This window comes from Molothrus ater, chromosome 30, assembly GCF_012460135.2.
Source record: "Molothrus ater isolate BHLD 08-10-18 breed brown headed cowbird chromosome 30, BPBGC_Mater_1.1, whole genome shotgun sequence".
Taxonomy (NCBI): Eukaryota; Metazoa; Chordata; class Aves; order Passeriformes; family Icteridae; genus Molothrus; species Molothrus ater.
This window is the reverse complement of record NC_050507.2, coordinates 2,524,818-2,542,020: the sequence shown is the minus strand read 5'-3', so window position 1 is coordinate 2,542,020 and position 17,203 is coordinate 2,524,818. Positions and strand designations below refer to the sequence as shown.

Here is a 17,203-nt window from a genome sequence, read left to right as displayed (position 1 = left end):
TGTGGCTGTGCCAAACTGGGAATTCTGAGTTTAGCAGAATTCGGGGTGCTGTGCTGCCCGTCCCCCTTGCCGCACCCACCTGGGAGGGGACGTTTTTGGGGGGCTCGATTCGGATGGATGGGTCCCACTCTCCTGGAGGCAACACCGTGACCTGATCCAGGAACTCATCAATGCCAGCCACGAGGTCAGCCCGGTCCTTGGCTTTGTAGGCAACGTCGTGGAAAACCTGCCCAGAGAGGAGACCCCCATGTGAGAGCACAACCCACCCCAGGTGTCCTCACCTGGGCAGCTCCCCTTTGGCTATGGCAGGATCATCTTCCCCAAAACTCCAGCTGGAAATGTTCCCCCACAGGAAGAATCTGGGCATTGCGGTGTTTGTAATCATCTCCTCCATGAGGGCACCGTCCCTCATGGCTTTGAGAAGTTCTACCACCCTGGCAATGCCACCCCTGGGATGGTGCCAGCCCTGGGTGTGAGGAGGATGAGGTGCAGGATGAATCCCAGGTGGGATTTCAGCACTGCTCCCCATGGCCACACTGGAGGCATTGGCTTAAAGGGGAGAAGTTAGGGGTCACTTAGAGGTGACCTTATTGCCTTAGAGTGACCTTATTGCCCTCTTAGAGGTGACCTTATTGCTCTCTACAAATTCCTGAAGGGAGGCTGGAGACAGATGGGGTCGCTCTCTTCCACTGGGCAGCACTGACAGAACCAGAGGACACAGCCTCAAGCTACATCAGGGAAGGGATAGGTTGGATATTAGGAAAAAGTTTTTCACTGAAAGAATAATAAAGCACTGGAATGCTCTTCCCAGGGAGGTGGTGGAATCACCATCTCTGGATGTGTTTAAAAAAAGACAGGACATGGCACTTGGTGCTATAGTCTGGTTGAGGTGCTAGGGCATAGGTTGGACTCGATGACCTCAGAGGGCTCTTCCAACCTCATTATTCTGTGATTCTGTGATTCTGTGACACACTCTGGCTCCCAGGAGAGCACTGCATTTTGACCTGAGGCCGTGGAAAAGGCTTCCAAAATTGATTGATTTTGGAATCACTGCAGTGATTTTGGTAGCACTGAGATCATGGCTGTGCAGTTGATTAGAAGTGTGTAATATCACTTTTCTGCCAAAAACCAGCAGGCAGAAAGGCAGGGATGGAGCTTGGGATGGCACTGGAGGGAGAAGTGAGGGGCTGAGATTGGGGTGGCCCAAAAAGCAGATGTTGGAGCTCTGGATGCTGAGGATTTTAGACTTTCTGTGCTGACACCCGTTTAAAAAGACTGGACATGGTGCTATAGTCTAGTTGAGGTGTTCAGGTATAGGCTGGACTTGATGATCTTAGAGGTCTCTTCCAACCTCATGATTCTGTGATTCTGTGAAGCTCTTCTGGCCTGGGCGATGCCACCCCTGGGGACCATGTCCTGGGTACCCCATAGGGAAGGATGGGATGTGGGATGCACCCAGAGGGGATTTCAGCCCCCGGGATTTGGGGTGATGTAAATCTGCCTGGTTTGGGGTGTAAATGAAGGGCTGGGACAGCAAATCCTCTTCCTCACTGCTCCAGGGACAGGCAATGGTGAAGAACCCCAGAAGTGACCCCGAGATCCCCCTTATCTCATCACACCTCATCCGTCATGGTGGTGGCCATGGACCTGCCGATCTCGTGGTACTGATGGGCTTTTCCTCCTGGCCCCAGCAGAACAAAGAGGAACCTGAACAAGGAAAACCAAACTGAGAGAGGAGAATGTGGCTTCACTCCAAGAGCACCCAGGGAAACCCAAGGGACCTCAAGGGGAAACCCGTTGGTTCCCCTCCTCCCCCATGGGTTGAATTGCTCACCAAAACCAATCACAAATCTCATTTTAGGGTCAATTTCATTGAAATTGGTGCATAGGTTTCAAAGATCCAGCAGGGAAGGGAGGAAGGTGAGGAGCAGCATGGGAGAAACATGCAGCTCCCACTTGTTCCCTTGGGCCCCAAATCGTGGGGCGATTTCAGGTGGGTTTGGGATTATTTTAAATAAAAACTTTGTGTTTCTCCTTCTGACCTTGTTGGGATGGGAACTTCTGTCATTCCCGACAGGAGCACGGCCGGGGTCAGGCGGACAAAGGCCACGAGGGGCTGGTGGAGGAAATCCAGCTCTCCCACCAGCACGTTGGATGCCTCCGCTCCGCTGGGGATCTTCTTCATGAAGTGCAGCTCCGCCTGGGCAGGACCAGCCATTCTCAGGGAATCCCCCAAAAACGAAACCCTCAGGGCCCCCCAAGGTCCCTCTCAACCCCCTGGAGGTGTGGGAGTGGTGCAGGGGTCTCACCTTGCTCAGGTCCATGGCACTGGTCTCAGGGGTCACCCCATTTTTAGCTTCTGCAGTGGTGGGAGAAGGGTGAGGGGTGAGGGTTTGGGCTGGGAGGGAAGAGAAAGACACTCAGAAAGGGAGGAAAGGAGGAGTTGGGGTGTTTGTTATTTGCCAGAACAAGTCTAATGGGGACAAAGTCACCCAGAAAACCCCATCTGGTGCCAAAGCCTGGAGAAACCCTCAGCTGGTGTCAAATCCCTGGAGAAACTTTCACCTCAGGCTAAGGAGAGGCAGAAGACCTCACCTGGTGCTAAAGCCCCAGGAGAAAACTTCACCCAGTGCAAATTCCTGGAGAAAGCGTCACTTGGTGCCAAACTCTAATAGAAACCTTCAGCTGGTGCCAGATCTGACAGAAACCTTCACCCCGTGACAATCTCCTCCAGAAACCCTCACCTGGTGCTGAAAACTGGCAGAACCCTCACCTGGTACCAAATCCCTGCAGAAACCTTCCCTTTGTGTAAAAGCCTGGCAGAAACGTCCAGCTGGTGCTAAAACCTGGCAAAAACCTCACCAGGCTCCAAGCCCTGAAGGACCTCACCTGGTTCTATACCCTGCAGAACCTCACCTGGCCCCAAACCCCACAGAAGCTCACCTGGCTCCAACCCCCGCAGAACCTCACCTGGCTCCAAACCATGCAGGATCTCACCTGGCTCCAAACCCAACAGAACTCACCTGATTCAAACCCCACAGAACCTCACCTGGCCCCAAGCCCTGCAGGACCTCATCTGGTTCCAAACCACACAGAACTTCACCTGGCCCCAGGCTCTGCAGAACTTCACCTGGCCCCATGTCCTGCAGGACCTCACCTGCTTCTAAGCCCTGCAGAACCTCACCTGGCTCCAAACCATGCAGAACCTCACCTGGTTCCATACACTGCAGGACCCCACCTTGTTCCATACACTGCAGATCCTCACCTGTCCCCAGACCCCACAGAACCTCACCTGGCTCCTAGCCCTGCAGGACCTCACCTGCCTCCAAGACCCCTGCAGAACCTCACCTGGCTCCAAACCCCACAGAACCTCACCTGGCTCCAAGCCACACAGAACATCAGCTTCCTCCAACCATGCAGAACCTCACCTGTCCCCAAACCCCACAGAACCTCCCATGGCCCCAAACCCCACAGAACCTCCCATGGCCCCAAACCCCACAGAACCTCCCATGGCCCCAAGCCCTGCAGAACCTCACCTTGCTCCAAGCCCTGCAGGACCTCATCTGTTTCCAAACCCCACAGAACCTCACCCAGCCCCAAACCCCGCAGAACCTCACCTGGCTTCTCCAGCAGGTGCAGGTCCTGTTTCTTGCTGACATCAGCAAAGGAGCGCACAATGGGCAGGAGGTTGTTCCTCTTCCTCTCGTTCTGGTGGTGGTGCTTCTTCAGCAGCACCTCCCGGACCTTGGCCCGTGTGCGCTCGTCGAACTCCGGCGAGGGCTCCTGCTGGGCCAGGATCAGGTCTGGGAGGACAGGGACACCAGGTCAGAGCATGGTCCTGCCCTGCCACAGCTACTCTGCCCCTAAAGCCCTGAACCCCGGAGTGTGGAGGGAGAATTAAATCAGTCATGCGAGGAAATGGCTTGGAGTGAGTCGTTATTGAACAAGGGTCAGCTCTTAGGGAGAGCCAAACAGCCAGGTCCTGAAATACTCAAAAATGTGCAGGACATTCTCCTTTTTTGCTGCAGAATATTCTCCTTTTTACTGAGAAAAGTAAAGTAAAAAGTAAAGTAAAGTATTGCAGTAAAAGGGAGAATATTCTCCTTTTTACTGTAGAATATTCTCCTTTTATACAGAATATTCTCCCTTTTCCTGCAGAACATTCTCCCTTTTACTACAAAATATTCTCCTTTTTACTACGGAATATTCTCCTTTTACTACAGAATATTCTCCCTTTACTACAGGATATTCTCCCTTTTACTGCAGAATATTCTTCTTTTTGCTGCAGAATATTCTCCTTTTTACTGCAGAATATTCTCTTTTTTGCTGCACAGCTTTGCTCCAGTCTCTGTCTAACCCAAAAATCACTTTCCAAAGGACCCCACACTGCCAGCAAGAGCTGCACACCCGGACCCCACTCCCATCCTAGGAACCAGTTCTAGATTGCAAGGCAGGATGTATTCTATCACCATCTGCGTGGCAGTTGTCTTTTGTCAAGTGGGCAGTTTTCCTTATCTCTTGCACAATCACTCCTTCCTTGGGAGGGGACATTTGCTGATAACAGCTATGGAATGTCCCTGCATGGCTGATAAGAACTGCAGCATCCCATTGGGAGATGTGAGCCCAGAGGGAGGAGCCAAGCATTCCTACCTGGATACAATCTGAGATTTCAAACATTCCTACTCGGATATAATCTGAGATTTCAAACATTCCTACCCAGATATAATCTGGAGATTCTGGGACACCAGCACAGCTTCTCCACTGGATTCCCAGAGCAGCAGCCGCCTCTTCCACTGGATCCTCAGAGGAAGATTCCACCCTTTCCTACAGGATCCCTGCTCCAGCAGAACCACCCCTGACACTGCAGGAGGGCTGCAGCCACAATTCCAACTGGACTGATACCAACACCCTGACCCACAGGGTGTCAGGTTGGGTTCTGACTCTGTCAGTGTTCTTTTAGTTTCCTGCATTGTTTATTTTATCCTTTTATTTTCTTCTCTGTTAAGGAACTGTTGTTTCCTGCTCCCATATTTGTTGCCTGAGAGCCCCTTAATTTAAATTTTATAGCAATTCGGAGGGAAAGTATATTACATTCTCCATTTCAGGGGAGGCTCCTGCCTTCCTTAGCAGGCACCTGTCTTTCCAAACCAAGACAGAGCCCCATCAGGCCAGCTGGGAGCCCCGAGCACAGGGCAGGATTTCCCCCCCCCCGGTACCGGCGATGTCCTCGACGCTGGTGGCGCGCACGTCCAGCAGCACGGTGCCGTTGATGATGCAGCTGCGCAGCTCGAAGAGGCTGTGCAGGGACAGCGTGGCCACGTAGGGTTTGCTCCAGCGCTCGCCCCCATCCTCCACGTCCTCCTCGAATTTCAGCCACCTGTGGATTTGGGGTGGGATCAGTCAGAGAGAAAAGGGCTCCAGCCCTGCAGCCCCTCGGATAAAAGCGTGGAGTGGCTGGAGGATGTTCCTGCAGCTGGGAAAGTTCCATGTCCGAGAGAACTCCTCTGCCACTGCAGCTGGCAGCAGGGATCACAGAATGCTGGAATATCCTCAGCTGGAAGGGATCCACGAGGATCATAAACTGCAACCCCTGTGCAGGACACCCCAACAATCCCACTTAGAGCTGTCCCTGGCCTCTGGAAACATGGAATCAATTCCAGAGGTGGAAGGGACCTATGAGGATCACAGGATCATGGAGTCTCTGGAATTGGAAGGGACCCAAGAAGACCATCAAGTCCAACTTCTGGCCCAGGAGAACCCCGAAAATCCCACTAATCCCCAAACCAAGCATTCCCTGTCCTCTAGAACCATGGAATCTCCTAAGTGGGAAGAGACCCTCAAAGATCATCAAGTCCAATCCCTGGCCCTGCCCAGACACCCCAAAATCCCCCCCAGTCCCAGAGAGCTTTGTCCAAACACTCCTGGAGCTCTGGCAGCCTCGGGGCTGTGACCATTCCCTGGGGAGCTGTTCCAGCAGGGGAAGAGCCTTTTCCCAGTATCCAACCTAAACCCCTCCCGACACAGCTTCCTGCCATTCCCAAATCCCAGGGATTTATTTACCTGGCCGTCTCCTTCCACTCGGCATCTTCCCCCTCCTTCACGCAGATCTCATCCAGCTCCGTGAACAAGTCATGAGGAACGTGCTGCTCGTCCTCCTCCGTGCCCAGGATGAACTGGACCCGCTGGGATGGGGTGTCTGGGGACAGAAGGAGATTCCCCATCCCATTACTGAGCCTGGATCCATCCTGGCACGCTCACATTCCAGCGGCATCACACTGGGACCAGTCCAGCCATAAACGCTGGGCTGGCCCCTCTCCCACAGCTCCCTCTGGGCTCTCACAGGGCAAAGTGGAGCCTCCATCCCAAGCTCCATAAGGATGGCCTGCTTTCCTTCCCCACACCTCCAGTTTTACACCAGGATCCCTAAATCCATCATAGATTTTTTTTTTTTTTAATTTTACTTAACTCTAAAACAAGAAAAAATTTTGGGAAAAGGGGAGTCTTGTTTTAAAAAAAGCCCCTTTTCCTCAGTAAAACAGCCCCACAGAGTGTCCCCAGGGACCTGGCTGGGCAGTGGCATGGTGGGCACCCCAGGAGGACTCACAGTGGTATCCCTGCTCGGCGGGCACCGCGTCCTTCTCCCGCTCCCGTTTCCGGTGCTTCTGGCTGTGGGCGCGGTGGTGCCGGTGGCTCTGGCGCACCAGTGGCATCCGCACGCCCACGTACAGGGTCCGGTGGCCTGGCAGAACAGGGTGGTGGCAATGACTGGTGGCTCAGCCAGCACAGCCACCCCAGGAGGAAGCCACAGAGTCAGGGCAGCTCCTCAGGGACCCGCAAGGTTCAGCAAGGCCCCACAAAGGGCACCCCAAAAATCCCACAGTGATTTCCCTTAATGTAAATTTCAGCGGATCCCTGACTTTGCCAGACTTGCCCTTTTTTCCAAGCCTGTTTTACTCAAGCTTCCCACCAAGGGATGGTTTGGGGTCACCTAAATGTGCCCTGAAAGCACCAAAACCCTTCTCGAATTCCAGCTTGGGCTGGACAACACCACCACCACCACCCCTCAGATTTGCTCATTAAGCAAGAGATAATACAATAATTATAGTTTTGAAATCTTTTTATGGCAGAAGGTGACAAGGAAAGCTCAAAGGAGCCCCATGACAATGAACTCCAGGAGGAAAACAGGGAATCTGCACCACATCAAATGATTCTCCTGCCCTCTCCAAGCCAAGAGCAGCTGCTGTGGGAAAAGCAGATGGGAATTATCCAACCCCATGGATATTTCACACCGGGCCTCCAGCAGGGCTTTAAAAGCCATTGTGTTAAAAAATAAAGCAATAATTTGTTGTTTATCAAGAACCACAACAGGTTTTGCTGCTCTTGATGTGACACCAGGCAAGGGACATTGCAGGGACTTTTTCCCAGGGCCTGGTGGCTCCTCCAGCAGAATCCCAGCAGGATCTCAGCAGGATCTCAGCAGAATCCCAGCAGGATCTCAGCAAGTTCTCAGCAGGATCCCAGCAGGATCTCAGCAGGATTTCAGTGGGATCTCAGCGGGATCTCAGTGGGATTCCAGCAGGATCTCAGCAGGATCTCAGCAGGATCCCAGCAGGATCTCAGCAGGATCTCAGCAAGTTCTCAGCAGGATCCCCACAGGATCTCAGCGGGATCTCAGTGGGATTCCAGCAGGATCTCAGCAGGATTTCAGTGGGATCTCAGCGGGATCTCAGTGGGATTCCAGCAGGATCTCAGCAGGATCCCAGCAGGATCCCAGCAGGATCCCAGCAAGTTCTCAGCAGGATCCCCACAGGATCTCAGCAGGAACCCAGCAGGATCTCACCAGGATCTCAGCAGGATCCCTGCAGGATCTCACCTTCCAGCTCCTCCTTCTCATAGTGGATGTTGACCACATTGCTCGTCCTGCCCTGGTCAATCACGGCCTCCTCATCATGTCTCTAAAGAGGACAAGAAGGGAAAACGTGGGGATGGGTCTGTGGAGCTCCCTGTCCATCCACCATTCCACGAGGATCATGGCTTCTCCTCCAGGCACAGCCCAAAAAACAAGGACTTGTGGAAGGTTCTTTTCCCAATCCCAAATAAACCCATCTATGTACACAATGGGAGTCTGAAAGGGTTACCGTAGGGGGAGAGGGACTTCAGACCCAAATTTGGGCATTTCGGACCTAAAAGTACTCAACCCCCTGCTTTGTTTTTGTGCTTGATTTCTTAAAAAAAGGAAAAAATACACAGGGATTTCCAAGCTGGGGGAAAAGAGCCACTTTTGGTCTCAGGGTGGCTCCTGAAGGACTCCCTGGGGGGCTCTTGGCCACAGGACGTGGCCACCAATGACCTCCAAAATCCTTCAAGGTCCTGCAGAGCCTCAGGCTCCCCTTGGTGCAAGTTCTCTTTGGAAGACAGCATCTCCCATTTTTTAATTGAGATTTCTGAGCAACCTGGGCTCATGGGAAGTATCCCTGTCCATGGCAGAGGGGTGGAGCAGGATGGTCCAATGGTTTTCCAACCCAAACCATTCCATGATTCTTTTATGCTTCAAATACTAAAGGAAGGAATCACCATTGCTCACCTCCCCTCTCCTTGTGCCCCCAAGAAAACCAAAATCCCATAAAAATCTGTGCAAACAAACACCCTGCAATGCCCTATAACCCATATTTTCCATCAGTTGCCCAATTATTCCTCATTTAAAGGCTCAAGGGGAAAATTTGGGATAATTGAGTGGGTGAGGTCCAACCTTGCCTTGATGCCATCGCGGTGACCGAAAATGATTCAAACAACAAAAACCACACCCAGGTTTCAGATCCTGAAAGTGAAGGTGGAAAAGGAGCAAAATCCTGAGGGAACTGGGGGAACTGGAGGGGCTGCTGGATGAAATTCCAGGAGCAAGAGCTCCCCCATGCCTGGGCAACCAGCTCAGAGCAACCACAGCTGGAATCTGTAGGGAAAGTTTCCAACTCCACCAGGCAGACGCTGCCCTTGTATTGATAATGATGCCGTGAGGTGATTGGAAAATGGAGAATAAATAATGGATTATGATTTCAGCTGGAACAACTCTCAGGGAATCTGCTCCCCCCAAATTCCTGCTTTAACCAACGCATGGAAAACCTTCGGCTCCCTCCCAGGCACTGGTGAGTTCGATGAGGAAGAGGAGCAAACATTCCTGCTGGGAATGATTGCTGGTGCCTGAGCACCAATTCCAGAGTTCACTGTCACTCCCTTGTCCAATCCCCTACATTGGACAAACACTAGTCAAATGAGCCTGAGGTGGGTTCTCTGTCAATAACCCCACACTAACTCAATTCTTTGCCCTCCATTTCCTCCTCCCATTCATCATCGTAGGCCTCACACTCGTCCATCTCACCTTCCTCCACAAAACAGGCTCAAATAACCCTCAGACTGCGACAAAATCCCCTTCCACCCATACTGCACCACTAAAGACATTCTAGGTGTCGTACTAATACTCTCCCTACTCGTCTCCCTGGCCCTGTTCTCCCCCAGCCTCTTAGGTGAAACCTTTACACCAGCTAACCCACTCCTCCACACATCAAACCAGAATGACACTTCCTCTGCCTGCCTCTGGACCTGCCCTCCCCACGTTGCCCAGCAGCCAGATTTTCCTGTGCCAGTGGCTCTTCTGTCCTCGCTCCAGTGACACCCATCACCACCCTCCTGCCCTTCCCAGCACCCTCCAGAGCCACCAAAAGGGACTAAACCCAACCCTGGAAAAGGCACAGGGTGAAAGGGCTCGATAAATCACAATTTAAAATGGGAATTTTAATAAAATGGCAAATTTGAGCACAGCTGTGGCAGCGGGAGTGAACAGGGATTTGGGAGGGGCAGATTCAATCCTCCCTCAATTCAAGCCTCTTTCTCCCCAAAAAGACATTTTGTCAAACCTCCCCTCCTGCACGCCAGGGAAGCTCCAGCAGGATTTGGAGGAGTTTTCCCTCCATCAGGGGGAGCACAGCCCCAGCAGAGCCCCTGGGATTCTCCCAGAGAGGGTCACGTTGCCACTGCTGTGACCTCGTGGGTCCCTTCCCATCCGGGCCATTCCTTCATCCCCATGTCAGTCCCCGGTTTTGGGGGACTCCAGATGGATCAGGGGTCAGATTCCCTCAGGACAAGGTGGCACCTTGTGTCCCTCAGCTCCAGAGACAAAAAGGGACGGGATCAGAATCCAGGGTGCCAACCCAGGATTATTTACACTCCCCACAACTCTGCACACTCAGAAAACCCAGTGGAAGGGAAGAATCCAGCTCTGGTTTATGGAAAATTCTGCAGAACGGGGTGAAAATATCCTGCCAGGGGAAGGACAATCAGCATTTGGGTGGATTTTAAACCCAAACTCCCAAAGAACAAGCGAGGTACAAACTGTCAGGAAAAGAAACATCATGGGCAGGGCTGGTTTCCATCGAAATTTCCTGCAGAAAATCAGGGAATTCCTGGAAGGTCTCGCTTTGGCACAAGCCCCATCCCTTGGGGGATCCTCATCAGCCAGAGCTGATATAAGTGCCATGCTTTCTATAAGCTACAAGGACGTAAAATTTGGTGGGTGATTGATTGATGATTTATCATCATGGTTTGTATTTATGTTTGGGGTTTTTTTTTGGGGGGGGAGGTTAGTTCTGGGGTTAATTCTATGTCTTTGGGGGTGGTTGTGGAATGATGATGGTGGTTGATGGGTTTTTTTCAATAATAGGAAATGTAGAGGAAGATTAGTTCAAAGTATTGATGATAAGTGATTTGGATAATGTAGAGATATATGGTTTAATTATTTGATGAAAAAAAAAAAGTCAAGATAAAAAAAGTGAGGTACAAACTGTCAGGAAAAGAAACATCATGGGCAGGGCTGTTTCCATCCAAATTTCCTGCAGAAAATCAGGGAATTCCAGAAAGGTCTCGCTTTGGCACAAGCCCCATCCCTTGGGGGATCCCCATCAGCCAGAGCCTGTCCTGCCGCGGGGCAGAGGCTCCGGACAAGCCCCATTTCTCCTCTCCTCCCTCTCCAGCTCTGCCTGGCTCCCCGAGCTGAGCGAATCCGGCATCTCCATCCTCCAGAGTCGTTTGCGTCAATGAGCTCCCGGCAGAGGTCACCTGCCCGGAAAGGTGACCCGGGTGTCAAATGACGCGGCCGGGGAAGGTGACACCGAGGGCTGGGCTGGGAAAATCCCGCCGGGACCAAGCTCGGAGCCCCACTGAGGGTTATTAACCAGGATTGAGGCTCCAGGAGCTTTAGGAGGGGCAGGTGGCACCGGTGGGATGCTCTGACATCCCACGGCCCTTCCCTGGACACATCCCCAAAATCACAGTGAGGGAAATGCTGCCCCTCCAAACTGCCCCAGTCCCAGTCAGGCCACTCAGTGTTGTTCTGGTTTTTTAAGTTCTTTTAAGCCTTCTGATATTTATATTTTTTGCAATGGACTTTCTTATGGACTTTATGTAAATAATTAATTGCTTTGGATTCTTTTATGGAGGAGGAGATACTTGATGGGCTGTTGGTTTGTCCAGTGTCATTGGAGAGGTGGCACTGTCATCCTCCAATCCACTGTCACTTTTGAAAATCTATAAATGTTGGAGTCAGAAATTAATCTTCCCTCTTTTTTACCTTGGAGATTCCAGTTTTATTTCATATCCTGGAGCGGCAGACTGGGAGGGGCTGTTCCCCCAAGGACATTCAGGGGGATGAGGATTTATGGCTGTGGAGCTGTGGGTTTGGGGTGGGATGGAGCAGGAAGGGGGATGGCTCCAAAGCAGGGGTTATCCCAGGATGCCTGGATGGGCACCAGCCTTGCCTCTCCATCCTCCTCCACTGCCAACAGCCTGGCAAGCACCAAATCATCCAAACTGGGCTGCAAGGGGGGTGCTGAGCTTGGCATCGCTCACCCTGGAGTCTCAGATCAGCCAGAGTTGCTTCAATTTGCTGTTTTCTAAGGAAAAAACCTCAGTTTGGCTGCCTGGAAGTTGTTTTCTGGGGGGACTGAAAGGAATTGTTGCTACTAGGAATGAAATCAGGAATGGCTGGAGCGAGGCAGGAAAAGCCATTTCCATCCCCCTCCATGTCACATCCCTTTGGGAAATCTCCCAAACCCCACAAATTCCCACCCCATGTCCCCTCCTGGCCTCCTCCACCACCTCCCATCCCCCTTTGCTCCCAGATGAGGCCAAACCCGGCCCTTTGCTCCCCAAAAATCCCCTTTGCCCTTTTTTGCTCCCCCAAAATCCCCTTGGCCCAGCAGGGAAAGTTCAGAAATTGGGGAGGGTTGAGCTGTCACCTCCAACTCTTCCCAAAACACCCCTTGGAAGTCTCTGGCTTCCTTGGAAATGCCCTTTTTTCATCCCATTTTCCAGTCTCTGCCTCCTCCTGTGTGTCCTCTCTCCCTCTCTAAATTCATATTTTGTTGGGATTTTGTGTCCCCCACAGGGATCTTTGGGGGTCCTGCCTCAGTTTCCCTGGCTCCCTGCAACTCCTCAGGTTAGGAATGAAAATCTCCTGCTCTGGGGATGTTTTGGGGTAATTGAGGATGAGGAAAAGCCCCAAACAGAGGCTCAGGACCAGCCCCGAGCCCCCCTGGCCCCCAGCCCAGGGCACACCAGGAGCAGCCACCAGCAGCGCTGGCAGGATTGATGTCACTCGCCTGGCCCAAGGTGCAATTAATAATTAATAATTAATTAATAACTGACCCACTGTTCTGATGGGATGAGGGTAACAGGGGGGACCTGGAGGCTGCTGAGGTGGCAGAGAGACCCCTCCCGACCCCTCTCCATCCCCCGGGACAAAACCCTGGGGTCCCCTGGGCCGTGTCACCCCAGGGACCCCCCTGGCTGCGACTGGGGGAGGGGAGGGGTCCCTGTACCCCCAAAACGGGGCTGGGAAGGGACCCTCTGGTCACAGCCAGGACACCCCCAGGACACCATGGTCACAGGGCAGGGGGGACAGAGACTCCATTCATGCAGTGATTTCCGGGCAGATTCGTTAATTCCCAACCTCTCATTAATTAATTCCCACCCAGAGCAGCTCCGGACAGTCCTGGGGGGGAGGGGGGGGGGGGGCAGGGGGGACAGGGACAAGGAGACGCTGAAAGGGGGGCACAGCCCAAGGGGGGCACAGCCCAAGGGGGCACAGCCCAAGGGGGGCACAGCCCTGGTGTCCCCTGTCCCCTCCTGCCCAGGCACAGACACAACCCCTGAGCCCCCCAAACTGTGGGGCTGTGACAGGGGGACAGTGACAGGGGGACAGTGACAGGGGGGGACACGGGGCCAGTGACAGGGGACAGTGCAGGGTGGCAGTATTGGGGGGACAATGACAGGGGGACAATGACGGGTGGCTATGACAGGGGGACAGTGACCGGGGGGGACAGTGATGGGGGGGGACAGTGCAGGGTGGCAGTGATAGGGGACAGTGACGGGGGGACAGTGACTGGGGGATGGGGGGGACAGTGATGGGGGGGGACAGTGCAGGGTGGCAGTGTTAGGGGGCAGTGATGGGGGACAGTGACCGGGGGGGACAGTGATGGGGGGGGACAGTGCAGGGTGGCAGTGTTAGGGGGCAGTGATGGGGGACAGTGACCGGGGGGGACAGTGATGGGGGGGGACAGTGCAGGGTGGCAGTGATAGGGGACAGTGACGGGGGGACAGTGACAGGGGGACAGTGACCGGGGGGGACAGTGATGGGGGGGGACAGTGCAGGGTGGCAGTGATAGGGGGCAGTGATGGGGGACAGTGACGGGGGGACAGTGCCGGGGCTCGGCGGGGCTCCGCGGGGACAGTGGCCTTTGTCTCCTCTCCCAAGAGCCGCTCGGGGGAGGGGGGCAGGAGGGAGGGGGGGCACAGGCAGATGCAGAGGAGGAGCCGGGGGGGGGGGGGGGGCCCGGCGAGGACCCCCCAGCAGCCCCACGCAGGTGCCCTTCCCCCCCCCTCCTGCACCCACCTCGAGCCCCCCCCCCCCCCCCCCTTTGCGAGGCCGGACCCCCCACCCCCGGCACCCCAATTCACGGACACCTCCCCCCCCCCCCGCCGGTGCCCTTCACCCCGCTCCGCGCTCCTATTGCAGAATCCTCCCCTCTCCCCCCCCTCGGTCGGAAATGCCGCAGTGAAGCGGGCACGGAGCATCCTCCGGCCGGCCCGGGGGCACCGGGCACCCCCCGCCCGCCGGCCCCACCTGGTAGCTGAGGATGCCATCGGGCTCGTTGCTGCCGGCGGGCATGGCTGGGCCCGGGCACCCCCCCGGGGCGGGGGCCAGGGGGGGCCGGTGCCGCTCACACCGGCTCCAGCATCGCCGGTGCCGGGGCCAAACCCCGCCCAGGCCGGCGGCAGCAGCAGCAGCAGGAGGAGGAGGAGGAGGAGGAGGAGGAGGAGGAGGAGGAGGAGGAGGAGAAGGCAGGGCCGGGAGGGGCGATGCCCGCGGGTTTCCTGCGGCCCCCAGCCCCGATTCCCTCCCCAGCCCCGCTCTGACCCTTCCGAACCGTGCCCAGGACCCTCCTGGTGCCCCCCAGCATCAGCCGCATTCCCCCTCCAGCGCCTGCCCTCGGCTGACCCCCAGCCCCCCCCGATCGCCCCCATTCCCTTCAGCACTCAGCGCCCCCCCCCCGGCATTGCCCCCCCCCCCCCCCGGTGCCCGCAGCAGCGCCCCAGGATCGCCCTGATCGGCCCCGCTCTCATCACCCCGACTGCCCCCTCACCCCACCCCCCCAGCATCACCCCGGCCCCTCCGGCATCTCAGTGCCCCCTCCCGAGCCACTGCCCACCCTGGTACCTCCTGGTACCATCCTGGTACCCCCAGCGCCATCCTGACCCCCCCCCCCCAGGATCATCCTGACACCCCCAGCACCATCCTGACACCCCCAGCACCATCCTGATCCCCCCCCCCAGGATCATCCTGACCCCCCCAGCACCATCCTGGCTCTGCTTCTCATCGTTCCTTGATCCCCTCAAGCCTCCCCCTCAGATCCTCTCCAATGTCACCCCCAAATCCCCTCAGACCCCCCAGACCCTCCCCAGCTTCACCCCCAGTTCCCCTCCCCAGCATCACCTTCAACACCATCCTGACCCCCCCAGCACCATCCAGAACCCCCGGCCCAGGGTCATCCTGACCCCCCCCAACACCATCCTGACCCCCCCAGCACCATCCTGAACCCCCGGCCCAGGGTCATCCTGACCCCCCCCAACACCATCCTGACCCCCCCAGCACCATCCTGAACCCCCAGCACCATCCTGATCCCCCCAGCACCATCCAGAACCCCCGGCCCAGGGTCATCCCGACCCCCCCCAGCAGCATCCTGGTACCCCCAGCACCATCCTCAGCCCCCCAGATCCATCCTGACGCCCCCAGACCCATCCTGACGCCCCCAGACCCATCCTGACGCCCCCCCCCAGCTCACTCCCGTCCCCTCAGGAATCTCCCCATCCCCACAACCTCCCCCTGAGACCCCCATGTCCCCTCCTGGCCCCCTCCCACCCCCCTTTTCCCCCAGCTGAGGCCAAACCCAGCCCTTTGCTCCCCAAAAATCCCCTTGGCCCTTTTTTGCTCCCCAAAATTCCCCTTGGCCCAGCAGGGAAGGTTCAGAAACTGGGGAGGGTTGAGCTGTCACCTCCAACTCCTCCCAAAACACCACCTGGAAGTCTCTGACTTCCCTTGGAGATTCATTTTTTTTAATCCAATTTCCAGTTTCTGCCTCCTCGTGTCCAAACACAGCAGGATCACGGAACATTTCCCTTCCCCTAGCGAGGGATGAAATCGAGGGGCAGTTATTAATTAACAGAGGCATTAATGACTTCCCATCCTCGCTGGTGGCACAGATGGGCTCCTGCTGCAGATGGTTCTCCCACCTCATCCCTCATTTCCAGCAGCTCCCAGAAGATTTGGGGCAACCACAGCAGCCAGAGAGTTTTTCCTTAGAGAAATTCTATTCCTGGGCAGGAAATTTCCCTTTTTCCTCACTCTCCCATGAGAGGGATGAAACCCCAGCCTGCCCCAGCCTCATTTCTTCTGAAAATGTGGCCCCAAAGGAGTTGGACGTTGGAATTTGGGGCTGTTTGGGCACAGATTCGTGCCCAGGGCTCGATGTCAGCACCTGGGCAGCCCCTTCCCCCTCCCACAGCCTAAACCCTGAATTAGAAACCTCCAAAAAGGAGCATTTTCCACCCAAAATCCCATTTCCAGCTGCGTTTTTGCTGCTGTGGTTTCCCCAGGAGCACCATCACCATCTCCATCCCTGCTTGGAGAACAAGAGTGGGGCTCCCTTCCCCTGAGTTCTCCTGGCACAGCTTCACCCACTCCTGATTTCCCAACTTCTCCTGCCGGGAACCTGCCCTGACCCAGCTCCAAAACAGCTCCCACCCACCTGGAGCCCAGGCTGGCCCCAGCAGCCACAGCCCACCCACGGCCCCACCAGCACCCTGCAATTAAAGTTATTTCGGAGCCAGGGCACCTTCCTGCCCTGCAGATCCAAAAGGGAAGTTCCAGATCCCTGGGGAACATCTGGAAGGGGGGGATTAATTGCCCCCACACTAAAAATGTCCTTGAGGGAGGCTGGGCTGGTGGAGCTTTCACTGCTGCCCCTCCTGGGCCCAAAATTCCCTCAGACCAAAGGCTCCCAGGGGGATTTTCCACAGCATTTTGGGCATTTTGGAGCTGCACCAGCCCCACACCAGGAGCTTTGAGTCTGATAAAAACCATCTGTGCTCCTGCTTTGGGAATTCCATTTCCTGGGTGAGGATGGATCCCTCCCCTCCTGGCCAGCTCCAATCCATGGGAATAAATTGGTGGGGTCCTTGCTCCAACTTTGGGGCTGCAGCTTCCAGGGATTCGCCTGGGAAATGAGGGTTTCTCCCCTAAGACGAGCATAAAACCCTCAAATAATCATCAAATAATCCAAATTAATTTGAGGAGCCACAGGAGGAAACTTGGAGCAGGAGATGTTGGTGGGAAAGTCCATTGTGGTGTGGAGAAAACCCCGAGAAAACCCAGAGAAAACCCCGAGAAAACCCTGAGAAAACCCCAAGAAAACCCATTTTCAGTGAAATAAAGGCCCTGGTTCTACGCAGGGCTGGAAGCAGCTCCAAGATCCACCTGGATGGAGAATCCAAGGTCAAAGCTGCTGTTGAAAGAAAAGTTGTGGGATTTCTCTTGGAAAATGGTTCCAGGGACCCTGGGGACGCACAGAAGTTTGTCATTAATAAATCCATTAAC

General features: G+C 55.1%; 1 protein-coding gene across 1 annotated transcript in view; it reads right to left on the bottom strand.

The window, feature by feature from the left end:
• SLC4A8 (solute carrier family 4 member 8) overlaps positions 1 to 14,313 on the bottom strand; it is a 30,793-nt gene extending 16,480 nt beyond the window's left edge. The window contains exons 1-10 of the mRNA XM_036399779.2: positions 14,174 to 14,313; positions 7,874 to 7,955; positions 6,605 to 6,739; positions 6,061 to 6,196; positions 5,217 to 5,377; positions 3,618 to 3,803; positions 2,310 to 2,398; positions 2,043 to 2,200; positions 1,620 to 1,707; positions 80 to 226 (exon numbers count right to left, since the gene is read on the bottom strand). Coding sequence (XP_036255672.1) covers positions 80 to 226; positions 1,620 to 1,707; positions 2,043 to 2,200; positions 2,310 to 2,398; positions 3,618 to 3,803; positions 5,217 to 5,377; positions 6,061 to 6,196; positions 6,605 to 6,739; positions 7,874 to 7,955; positions 14,174 to 14,218 — 1,227 coding nt within the window. The 5' untranslated portion in view covers positions 14,219 to 14,313. The remainder of the gene's footprint in view (positions 1 to 79; positions 227 to 1,619; positions 1,708 to 2,042; positions 2,201 to 2,309; positions 2,399 to 3,617; positions 3,804 to 5,216; positions 5,378 to 6,060; positions 6,197 to 6,604; positions 6,740 to 7,873; positions 7,956 to 14,173) is intronic.
• Positions 14,314 to 17,203: the final 2,890 nt, after the last annotated feature.